Genomic DNA, 12348 nt, shown 5'->3' on the forward strand with positions numbered 1-12348 from the left:
TCAACAGCTGAACTTCATACTTTATAGCTTTAATAATAATGATTATTAAAGCTAATTTCTCTGACTAGCATCTTGAGTCTTGGACAATAAAATAACCCATACAAAAATTAACCAAAGCTTATGACATGAATAGAAAAGCAGAAAATAACACCAATAGGCAAGCCTGGCATGAGAACGAAGTGAAAGGTATGCATCACAGGTGCTTCTATCCCTGTATCGAATAGAAGACAAAGGGTGAAGTAGAGATGGTGTCACAACATGAGGGTTGCTGGGGTTGGGATGGATGTAAAACTGCTGATGATACACAATCACAAGAACACGCAGAGGGACGCTGGTTCCTACTCACAGCTCTTCCACCTGCTTCATGCGCACAGACACGCTGCAGGCCTCCTTGGTGACAAGCCTGCTCAGTGGCAAGGCAAGACGAATGCACAGCAAGTCAAGATAAGTTGTTAAATACAGCAAGAGGGCAGCAGAGGAGACAGAAAGAGGCCGGGGGGAGGGGCAAGGTCATTAGTTTCAAAAAACTGAGTAGAGAATGATTCAATGGATGTAAAGAAAGGTTAGAGAACACACTTGTAAGAGGAATAGTTAAACAAATCTAGTAGGAAAGGAGAAATGAGTTAGTAAATTACACTGCACTGAAAAAGAGGAGATTATCGTGATGGTTTCTTACTGATTCTCAATCTGGTCTTGGCGCAGTGCAATGCTGCCATGCTCATCCAGCAGATTTTCCCTGGAAGAGGACTGGGTGGGGTCTAGCTTCTTTACATAAGCAGCAGGGACAAAGCCCTGGCGATCATTCACCTCTACCTTCCACCAATCCTGCAGCACAGAGAAGGAGCAACGTTAGCAAGTGATGTTGATGAGACATTTTCTGACATAAGTCATGATTTTGTTACTATTTACAGCCTTTTACTTAGGCCAAGTACTTTGATAGCTGGTTGATGTCACAAAACTAAAGGTTAATTCTGTTGATATTCTGTATGTTGCTAATTTCATCAAATACCATGAGGACAAGTGTTGGCCAGAGCACCTAAATTGTGATTTGTCTTTTTCATCTGGGCTATAGAGCTCTATTGTTGTCATAGGTTTAGGATGAGTGTAGTATAGGGCTGTGTAGTATGTCCAGAAGGTCATATCCTGATATGGGCCATTTCATTTCCAGATAGCAATATGTGCAGCTTTGCCACTATACTTCTAAGCAAAATATTGACCTAAACAGCGAATATGGTCATAAATTTCCAAAACTGTCTTTAATAGCAGAAGTTGCAATTGCAGCTGTTAACTCCTTCCATCCTTGTGATGCTTTGCTCTATGGTTTGCGCCTGAGTCTGGGGATTTGTTTCAAGCATTGGCCTTTTTGAGGCTCTCATCTGTAGATTCTCTGTACTGTTTGACATGATTGCTGCCTAACTGATAAAAGAAGTTACTGGTGTTTGAATCTGTAGCAGGAACCAGTATGATACAAAGTGTGGTTGTCTGGTCCATGTCAGACAACCACAGACACAGCCCCTCTTTTAGGTATGAGCTCTTTGTTTTATCTTGGCTGTTTGGAGTGGGGAAGTCAGAAACTACTGAGAGGGCAGTCACATTTTTGGTCTTTTAATGGGATTTGCATCAAAAGCCTTAACTTAACTAAGACATTTGCAAATTTTGGAATAATTTGTTAACTGAAAAAACATTTATATTTCTAAATGTTAAGTGTCATTCTGGGACTGACAGTGATCCTCAGGGATCTTACTGGCACCCATATATAATTATTATTAAGGTCAGCTTTAGTTTTAAGTGGTCACCATGTCCACTCTCACCTAACTGTCATGCAGTATAACATTTTATTGACACAGAAATATATCATCTTTAATCTCTTAAATTTGTTGAAGGCTGACAATTGATTATTAATCAATACTGATTATTACCACGACTAACCAAAGATTTAATGAATAACTTTACAGTAGAAATTTGAAAATACCTAAAGCCTGAACAACTCCAATTACATTACTCTAAATAGCACTAGGATTACCTCTAAAAAAAAAAAGTACTGATTCAGCAGGTCAGATTAATTTTAGCCTGAAGCCCACTTCATGCTGCAGTGTTTACTGTACATTGAGCTGGTTTTATCTCTACCTTGTTGGTGCTGTTGAGCAAGGTGAGAATGTCCCCTTTCTTCATGGTAACTTCACGGGGACTCTTCTCCTGGTAGTCATACAAGGCCAGTACAAGTTCCTTTCCAGTCTCATCATCAGTTGGTGCCACTTGTTGCTGTGAAGTTAAACAAACATTTTGAAACGCTGATTTGAACACTCTACTGAAGAAAACTACTGCTAACTGCAGAAATTAATTCCAAAACAAACAATCAAACAAACAAACTTTACTGGGCATTAAATTCCCTCCCACTGATGCAGAGTGCAGAGCTGATGATGAATTGTGAAGAAGAAGAATTGTGTTTTACCCTGCAGGACTGTGCCTGTTCCTTCAGGGACTGGATGCTGCTGCCGTAGGCACTCAGGTCAGACATCAGGGCCTCGTGCTTCTTCAGCAGAGCCTGTTGAAGAAATCCTATTCAGTAAAACTGTATTAAAACTGTAAAAAAAAGAACTGTGTAATAATGTAACATGATCAAAAATTGGTGTAAAACACAAAGAGATCAACAAATTGTAAACACCAGGGTTTGGTAGATTCCCAGATTTGCCAATCCGGCGTACAAGCGTAAACTGGTTTGATTTTATGCAAAGTAACTCAACCAGTATCTGTCAAGTGTAGGTGGGAAGAGCTTAGACATGTGGCTAATTAGCAAGAGCCCTGGGATAACCAATTAGCTCAGCAAAACAGAATTGTGTTTCCCTAATGACATAATAGAGTTGCTCTCCTACTCCATTAAAAAATAATGCTCATCCGTCATGAGTTGGTGCATGTTATACTGTCTAACATCGTCTTACATGCCACAATAATTTAGTACGAAGCCTCTTTTGGATCCACAACCACTTGCCCGGGTAAAGTTACTGCAATATGCTTTTAATACAACAACATTTCTTACATCCGTTTCAAATTAAAAGACCTCTAGTGTTTTAGTGGACAGAAACCCTTCACTTCGCAACATTTCTTTTATTGTGCAGCATTTATAGAATCGTGTTGTGGAATATTCATGACTTTGACTTAACATCATAATAGTTTGACAGTTTTTTACTCTAGACCAACCCTTGATGGCAATGTATTAGAATTTTTTATTTATTTTCTTTTTTCCCCCCACTCACGTACCTCAGCAGAGTCCTCATCTTTGCCATAGTCTGTGCTCCCCACAATGGGCTCCTTCTCTCTCATCCAGGACTCAGCCTCGTTAGCATCTGCAAAGTACTGCTGGGCCTGTAAAGAGTCCTCTAGATCCTGTCTCCTCTGGGATGCCTTAGCTTTCAGTGTGTCCCAGCGTCCATGTAGTTCAGCCAGCTTAGCTTTCACATCCTCCCCAGCAAAATGTCCTGGATGCATAAATGAATAATTAACATTTTGAATGTCAAAACAATATTTCAAGTCTTGTGGAAGTTACCAAACAAGTCTTGGAATTTAAATAATTACCTTCCTCCACCATTGCCTCTCCTTTCTGGGTGACAGCCTTAATGCGAGGCTCATGACCAGTGATCTCAGCCTGTAGAGCCTGGTGCTTCTTCAGCAAGTTCTGGACACCAATCAGGTCTTTGCCTGAGGAAAACACCAACAGAGACCGCATTTTTTTAGAACAATCAATTCAACCGAAAACAGAAGGGTCCTCCAAATTTACTGCTTATTTATGTAATTACCCATTAGAAATAAACATTGTTACACTGTTAACCACGGCCTTACATTTCACAGCACTTTATAATATACTGGCCTGGATGGTGACCACATTAAATTTTACCTCTGTTAGTTGAGGCAGCGATGGGCTCTTTCTCACGGATCCAAGTCTCTTCGTCCTCCACATCTCTGAACAGCTGCTGAAGCCTGAGAGAATCTGAAAGTTTTTGCTTGCGTGCAGCCATGGGCTCGCGCAAAGCATCATAACGCACTGCTAAGGCCTCCTGTTTCTTGCGGATGTTGTCAGCATCAAAGTGTCCAGCCTCTTGGAACTGACGAGCCTGGATTGTTATGCCATCAATGCGATCCTGAGAAGAAATAATTTGTTCTTTTGCTATTCCACAGTTTTGTACAAATAAAAACATTAGCTGGTATCAGGTATGCTTTCGTGATGTATTTCTTTTGTTGGGTACCTGGTGAGCGGCCACATCAGCCTCCAGCAGTGCATGTTTCTTCTGTAGGTTCTGGACACTGGTCAGGTCTTTTCCGTAGTCATCTGAAGCCAGGTGGCCCTCAACCTCATAAAGCCACAGCTCAATGTCCTCTACGTTCCGGTTGAACTGTTGCTGCTGGTTGGCCTCACGGAGCTTGATTCCTACATTGAAACATCATATTACCGTCAGTAATGGGTGGTGCAGGGATCCATTCTTAGTCCGCTGTTATTCACATTATTCTTCCTTATCAGTGCTTCAAAATCAATTTAATGCAGATGATACAAGTAGCCGCACAAGATAGCCCATTCCTAGTGAAGAACAACCAACACCACAACTGGGATGTTTCACAACGTCCCAACAAAAGATTAATGTCTCACCAAGTACGTCAAAATGTACATTTTCTGTGATGTTGACTAACACACTGTGCTTCTGTGCACAACTGTAAGCATGGCGAAGCAAAGAGGAAATGCATACATGGTATTCTCTACATCCTGTGACTCTGACCGCCCTGCCATTAATTCTTTAAATGGAACACAAAAAGCATCTGTCTTTTCTGAACAGTAAAACTATTACTGCATTAATAATGATGCACTTGACTGTCATGCTACCCCTGCCCCTAACCCTATCTGTAACAGTGTGTTATGCTATTTCACCTAAGGCAAATTTTGTACACATCCTTGCTTTCTGTATCACAAAGCTGGATGACTTCTTCTAAGCTTGTAAACAACCTCATGTCTTTTCTCTTGTGGCAATCTTGTAACTACAGTTCATGAGCCGACAATTATCGAGTCTCACATATCCTGTATATACTAACTAATCTATGCATAACTACTTTCAGGTACTATTCACCTTTTAAATGAAGGGAACTGCAAAACTGCCCAAGATTCCTTTATTCCCATTTTTTTCCCATTATTCTTTTCTGACTCCTGTTTATGTTAATTTTTTTATTTGTTGCATCGTAATTGGTCCCACAGATCTTGTTTCTGTTGATGCTGTTTCTGTGACTGTCTGAATATAAATGTTTCTTGTCCTGAGGTCTCTCACTAATTAAACATCTCAGTGAGAATCCTAGATAATAGTTAATAATGTTCATCCTATACTGACAAAGTAATACTACAATGTTTGATTGAAATTTTCCCATTTGACACAATCAAACTTGTACTTGAAAATGAAATCACATCTGGCCATATAGTACCTCCATTATTTTGAGTTTAGTGAAAAACTGCTCAAGCTTTCCTGCAGCCAGTACCTTTGAGCTCGGTGGCCTCCAGCAGTTTTTTCCATTGGGAGCTGACATCCTCCATGCGGCTAGCCACCTCACTTGAGGCGTAATGTTTTCCATCCAGCAGCTCCTGGCCAGATTTTTGCAGGGCATCGATGCGGCTCTGATTAGCTGACAGCTCAGCTTCAAAAGCCTGGTGTTTCTGCACCTTGCCCTGCAGGTTGGAGGGGTCCTGTTGTCAAGAGAGCAGAGGCAAAGAGGTTGGAGAATGGGAAGATCAGAAACAGTGAGCATAACACTGGAATGTATAAAAACATTTAATAACTGAGAACACATGTCCACCGCTTGACACGCATTAAGAGGCTTGCAGCTACCTTGTAAGCCTCATCTGTGGCGGTCTTCATCTTCTCGTTGATCCAGCTCTTGAGCTCATCAGAGTCCCTGAAGAACTGCTGCAGGTGAAAAGAGTCCTCCAAGGCAGCACGACGAGACTGAGCACGCTCATGCAAGGCGTTGCGACGGCTGAGCAGCTATAAATGTAAAGAAAAGGAGAAGACGTGTGGAATTAAAAAATCCATCCCAATACTTTAGCATCCAGCAGGTGGATTTTAGGTTAGCCTTTTAAGAAACGTTCATGGAGCTGATAGCAAAACTTACAGCATCTCTGCGGGTAGCCACGTCTTCTTTGGCATAGTGGTTGTTCTGGATTAGCTTTGTAGCAAACTCATCCAGGGCCTGGAGATGTAAAAGACAAAGAGACTGTGTATTCCATTTCATAACAATATCACTCTAGAATCAACTGAAGAGAATCTTGCCATGATTGTACAACTTCCACAATGGAAAGTGAACTTCAAAAGGGGACACACTAGAGTAACTTACAGTAATCTTCTCTTCTTGGGCACTGAGTGACTTTTCAAAGTCCTCATGTTTCTTCAGCAGTGCTTCCACACTGTCCAGGGAGTCACCAAGGTCTTCATTGAGGAGGAAGGCCTATACAGTGAACATACAACAATGAAAACTGGTCCAACACATCTACTAGACAATACACACTGAGGTATTTCTTATCAAGAAAGGTACTAGTGTCAGTTGCTGTGTCAGGTTACCTCTTGTTTGCTCATCCAGTTGTCAACTTGCTCAGTATCCCTGTAGAAGAGCTGCAGGTCCATGCACTGCTCGTACTGCTGCCTACGAACCTCCCACAAATCCAGCAGAGACTCCTTCTCCTCAGAAAGGATGCCCAGCTACACACAACACATCATTACAAACATTAGAACTGTACATGTGACTTTGCTGGTATTGATACATTTGATAATATTACACAAAAGAGAAAATACAATCTGGATGTCTGTCAAGTTCTACCTTTTCCTTGACCTCATCAGAGGCATAGTGTCCTGCTTTAAGCAAGCCCTGGCCAGCTTCATCAGTGGTCCTGAAACTGTCCTCATGGGCATCAATCTCTCCCTTGGAAGCACAAAAGAAAAACAATTACCAAATGTTTGTCTTTAGCTTTTTGAAAAAGACTAAACTAAAATTCTTAGTAAATTCCAAGAAGCTATGACCTGTGTTACCAGAGGTCTTACCTTATGTTCCTGGTGGCGGTCTAGCAGAGCCTCTGCTCCAGCCACGTCATTGGCCAGTTCATCAGCATTGATCAGGGCTTTCATCTCTGTCACCCAGCTGGTCAGATCCCTGAAGTCGGCAGTGAAACGTTGCAGCCTAAAAGAGATTATCACAAGAGGGTAGATGAAGCGGAAGCAGTTTTCATATTCTTATAGAAAAAAAAAAAACAAAACAAAACAAAACAAAAAAAAAACATAACATAGTCTCTGCAGACTGTTTACCAGTATGAGTCGTTCAGGCGGGCACGGCGCTCAGCAGCCAGGGTGTGAATCTGTTCCCAGTTGGTGACAAGTTCATCCTTCTTCAGATGGATCTGGGAAGCATTCTGGGGATGCGTCTGCTGCAGCCGCTCTGCATCACCACCTAGTTTGTTGACCTGATAGAAAGCAAAATAAAATAAAAAGCTAGAATACAAAATGGTTGTTAGCTATTTTTGGATATATGTAGATATTCTCCAGAGCACTTTTCTTGCCTTATCCTTCAAGGCAGCCAGGTCTCTCTCGAGACCCTCGTGTTTGCGAAGAAGAGCCTGTACACTGGCCAGGTCACGACCAAAGTCATCAGAGGCCATCAGCTGCTCCTTCTCCTTGATCCAACTGATGGTTTCATCCACATCCCTATTGTTGGAATCAAACACACAAGTTTGCATTTACAACGGGTCAAAATAAAATTGTTCATTAGAGCCTTTTAAATCACCAAAGATCATAAGTGTCCAAAATCATTATTTACAATACAATTAACAAACACTCTGCATAATGGCTGACCATTTGTTGCCATAATGTTGTTTACCTGTTGAAGCGTTGCACCTCAGCAGCCCCAAACAGCTTGCCCTGCCTCTGCTGGGCCAGGCCCTTGAGGCGCTGCCAGGCTGCGTTGACCTCATCCTGTTTGCGAACTATGAGCTCAGCCTCGGGATGGGCCTCCTGTATCAGCTTGGCTGCCAGCTGATTCACCTCATTCACACGTTCCTCATGCGCAGCCAGATCTGTCTGGAATTCCTCAAACTTCTTCTGCAGGAGCTCCACATGTTCCAGGTCCTGGCCAAGCTCCTCAGAGGTGGCCATGGCCTCCTATAGGTGGAAGTGGCCAACATCAAAATGCTTTTATGTAAACATTTAAGTCAAACGTTTAAACACAGGAAATGGCTTCTTAGTCATTACATTTCATTTATAAGGTTTGCATAAGCTAACTCTCATCACAAAGTAAAAATGTCATTTAAAATGGCATAACATCTGTCAAATTTGAGCAACAGGCACCATTTTATCCTTCCTAGTACCGATCAAACTACATTGTTAGCTTTAATGCTAATGATGTAAATAATTTCTTTTTTGTTTCAATTTTTGTTTTTGTATATTTGCTTCAAAAAAACTTGGAATATTTTTATTCTATTTATCTCTGTCTTTATTTGCTATCCTTGTGGTGCTGTGACAATGTACATTTCTCCACTGTGGGACTAAAAGGATTATCTTATCATATCTTATCTTTAACTCATTTATAGTTCCAGCATATCATTGCACTGGTACTTCAAATGTTAGTTGCATAGTTACTATCAAAGCAAATGTTTCCCTTTTGGTACTTTGTTACAAAATTAGCCTAATTTTTATTTCTCATTCAGATCAATATGGACCATTAGCATCAGGTAAGCCTTTTAGCTTTTAACACTAAGTACCATGTCCTGCTCGAGCAGCTGTAGAACAAATACAGAAACAGCATTTCCTTGGTTCTACCAAACAGCTAGTAGAAAGTGGAAACACTTAAACTGACAACTAAAACAATGTCCCTAAACACAATATATGAAATATTTTTTTTGAGTAGCAATATTTTTTTTATTGCACATGAGCATTTTTGTGACATCTTGCAAATGTGAATCTGACCTTATCACTGATCCAGTCCAGGGCATCTTCACACTCACGCAGGTACTGGACCAGTTTCTGGGCCTGCAGGAGACGCATTCCCTTTTCCTTGGTCTTTTCCAGTAGGAGGTCCCAAAGCCGACGTAGCTCCTCCAGACGGGTCTGGTACACAAAAGGAAAGGGATTTTTTTTTTTTTAAATGTTAGTGCAAAGAGGAAAATGTATTAATTGCAAATTTCTGTATCCTTTTTAAAAAAGTGAAAGTGAGTCCTGTAGTTTTAATGGGAAGATAAAGCAAGGATTTCTGTCGCTTCTTACAAAGAGCTGGATCTGGAAGAGTTTTCACAGCACTCAAGAGTCACACATCGTCCACACCAGCTCAACACCTACTTGTATATACTCAGCCATATTGACACATGTAACTATGGGTCTCTGTTGTGTCCGGTAAGGCGTGTAGGACTGAATCAGATGGATCAGGTTAACAGCTGAGCTGAAAACATGCACATTAGAATGAACACATCTTCATTTCTGTGTGCCTTACTCGAATGGTCTCAGAGGCAAAGTGTCCCTCTCTGATCATGACGTTTCCAGCATCATCCAGTCTGACAATGGCCTGAGCATTGGCCTGAACCTCAGCTTCAAAAGCCTGATGTTTCTGCAGCTTACCCTGTGCAGTAGACATATGACATAAAATACAAATACATACACGTTAAAACAATCAGAAAAATTCAGTTGTAGTCAGAGCTTATGATAAGTAAATGTTCAGCCAAGTATTCGACAGATTGACTAACCTGCAGGTTGGAAGGGTCCTTATAGTTCTCATCAGAGGCGATCTGCAGCTTCTCCTGGATCCACTTTTCCAACTCATCGGCGTCACGACGGAAGGACTGAAAGCGGTAAGAGTCCTCCAGTTTCTGCCGGCGCACCATGGACAGCTCCTTGAAACGTCGGTAGCGGTCCAGCACCTGCTGCCGGCGCTCCTGGATGTCTTCGGCTGTTTCCAGCACTTTGACCCCTGTGGTGTCCATTTTCTGGAAACAGACCATAGACAGGACATAAAAGTAAATTCCGAGCATGTGTGAGAGTATTAAGTTCCCCCTCAAGGGGGAATGTTGGGTTTTCTATATTACAATTTAATTAAAAAGTTTGTCTAGACCTGCTCTAATTGGAAAATGTCATGAGATAACTATTGTTGTGAATTGGCACTATATAAATAAACTGAAATGAATTAAATAATTTTCTGCTGAATAAGTTTAAATCACATTCATTATAGATCAGCTCTGTGCAGAAAAGCATATATAATACATGAATTATTGTATTTATTTAGTCAAATATTTTAAAATTGTACCTGCTCAAACCACCCAAAGACAGTATATGGATAACACTGGGGCTTGTCTCAAAGTTACACGCGATCCTCCTTTTTCACAAATACAAAGCACAATTGTGCTCAAACACCATGACATTCATAGATACTGACAAATACAGGTGTTAAAAATTTTTACTTGTGTCAAAATCCACTATCAATTGGGCTTTATTTACAACTATTTTGAGTATAAAGGGGAGAAAAGAGATTATATGCATCTCTAAAACTTTCCATTTAACAGAAACTTGGCTTGAAACTATGAGACAGGATATAAAGGACAAGACTGTTTTCCTAAACAAAAATCCCTCATCCTGTCTCAAGCTGAGCAACCAAGGGGCCGGCAGCTGAAACAGTAAAATGCCAAAGAGGGGTGGGGGCGGACATTCCACAAGCATGCGAACAGTAACCAGGCTTCATTACACAATGGGTGTGCTGCGGTCAGCTTCTCTGTCCACTGTGCTTCTGGCCCCATGGCCAGTGAGTGGAGCCTAAAACTGTGGGTAATGTCTACCAATCAACTTTTTTTGATGTAGAACAGCCACCCACACCTGTTTCATTTCAGGCAATCAATACAGCATTGGCTACACACTATACTGAAGAGCAGAGATGAAAACTATTCAGAATTTCAAAATAAAAGCAAAAACCAAGTGATGTTGCATCACTCACTTGCACCAGTGAGAATTTTAAAAGTACTTTCAGGCACCACCCATCTGTTGATGGGTGGAAGAAAAGAGGAAGCGAGAGAGAGATATTGATCTGCCAAACAAATCCAAGGTCAACCACAAAACAAGCACAATAGCTGACATCTCAGCTGAGTGCAGGTTGGGGAGTAGGGGTATGTGTTTAGTGTGAGGCCTAAATGTAGATGAACGTGGATTTTGTTGATGTTGCAGACAGTGAGACAAAAAGCAATGGATAGATGTGAGACAGTCTCCTGGTTCCTGTCTACATTCAATAGGAGGATTAGTGGAGTCAGCAGTGCAGGGCTTTTTAACCAGAGCCAGAGATGCCATTAGTTTTCCAGACAAGCAAGCATCCCAGGGAGCCTATACAAACCCAGATACACAATAAACAAACATAGTATCACTGAGTATACTGTAGACCCATTAGTGGTATCAACCCACTGCCTGAAAAAAGTGACCATCCAGAATGTTAGTCAGCACCCCTCCCCCATATCCGTACTTGTCCTAGTTCAGAGGGTTTAAACCATCTGGATCATTCAACTGACCTCTGTCTTTTTCTGCACAGCGATGCACTGGTGACTAGTTTTTAAAATAGGACTAGGTGCCTTGTGAACTGAAGGGTAAGAAGAGTAAGATTAATATTTGCCTTCAATATAAAGTCCGCTAGTAGTCAAGTTGGTACTTAATGACTGTAAGACCAGACAAAATTAGAGTCGAGTTACAGCACTCTGACGCCCCTAAATACAGCCCTGCAACTGCTGATAGCACTTCCTCACATCTTGTATCAGTTGATAAGAGCTTTTCCTCTCTTTGCCTCACTGCTGCCCCTGAGCAGGTTTTCAGCCCTCTCCAGCAAACACACGCACACACACCAATAGGCAGCAACACGGCTGAAGCAGGATGGTTGTTGTCATATGACCCTTGTCCCCCTTTCTTCCATCCTTTCAGGCATTTTTAAAATGTACTACTGGGTGGGAACGTAGAACTATGCCAGCTGCATGTGACTTTCAAAGTCCTCAACTGACTAAAATCCAATTATTCACTTTACTACAGGCAAAAAAAACCAAATGCAAAGTTACTGTTGCTATTACCACCCTTCTCTATAAACGATGCAATAAAGTTGTGGCTGTAAGGCTCATTAAGAACAATGAGGCAAAAATAGTCAGTGTTCTATACGGAGGGATATTAGTAATCCAACAAAGGTTTGAGTTTGAAAGAACTGCTCAAGTTGGGCAAATGCAACATAAAACACTCGATTCAAATTTTCTCCCTCGAAGACAAAGCAATCTGACATTTAGATCTCTGGCAGGTCCTGCTAGTTCAGTTACATAATAGCCTAAACAAG

The 12348-nt window shown here is 41.4% G+C and overlaps 1 protein-coding gene across 4 annotated transcripts in view; it reads right to left on the minus strand.

Annotated features, from left to right (window-relative positions):
• Positions 1-12348, minus strand: part of sptan1 (spectrin alpha, non-erythrocytic 1) — a 35730-nt gene that overhangs the window by 18937 nt on the left and 4445 nt on the right. For all 4 annotated transcript variants that reach the window (XM_046375568.1, XM_046375566.1, XM_046375567.1 and 1 more), the window contains exons 2-21: positions 9749-9988; positions 9499-9624; positions 8979-9119; positions 7894-8174; positions 7577-7721; positions 7326-7480; positions 7065-7200; positions 6844-6945; positions 6588-6725; positions 6364-6474; positions 6142-6219; positions 5859-6014; positions 5512-5716; positions 4242-4423; positions 3893-4136; positions 3574-3696; positions 3259-3476; positions 2453-2545; positions 2128-2262; positions 677-825 (exon numbers count right to left, since the gene is read on the minus strand). In XM_046375568.1, the coding sequence (XP_046231524.1) occupies positions 677-825; positions 2128-2262; positions 2453-2545; positions 3259-3476; positions 3574-3696; positions 3893-4136; positions 4242-4423; positions 5512-5716; positions 5859-6014; positions 6142-6219; positions 6364-6474; positions 6588-6725; positions 6844-6945; positions 7065-7200; positions 7326-7480; positions 7577-7721; positions 7894-8174; positions 8979-9119; positions 9499-9624; positions 9749-9985 (3155 nt within the window). In that variant the 5' untranslated portion in view covers positions 9986-9988. The remainder of the gene's footprint in view (positions 1-676; positions 826-2127; positions 2263-2452; positions 2546-3258; positions 3477-3573; positions 3697-3892; positions 4137-4241; positions 4424-5511; positions 5717-5858; positions 6015-6141; positions 6220-6363; positions 6475-6587; positions 6726-6843; positions 6946-7064; positions 7201-7325; positions 7481-7576; positions 7722-7893; positions 8175-8978; positions 9120-9498; positions 9625-9748; positions 9989-12348) is intronic.

The sequence above is a fragment of the Scatophagus argus genome, chromosome 20 (assembly GCF_020382885.2).
Source record: "Scatophagus argus isolate fScaArg1 chromosome 20, fScaArg1.pri, whole genome shotgun sequence".
Classification (NCBI taxonomy): Eukaryota; Metazoa; Chordata; class Actinopteri; family Scatophagidae; genus Scatophagus; species Scatophagus argus.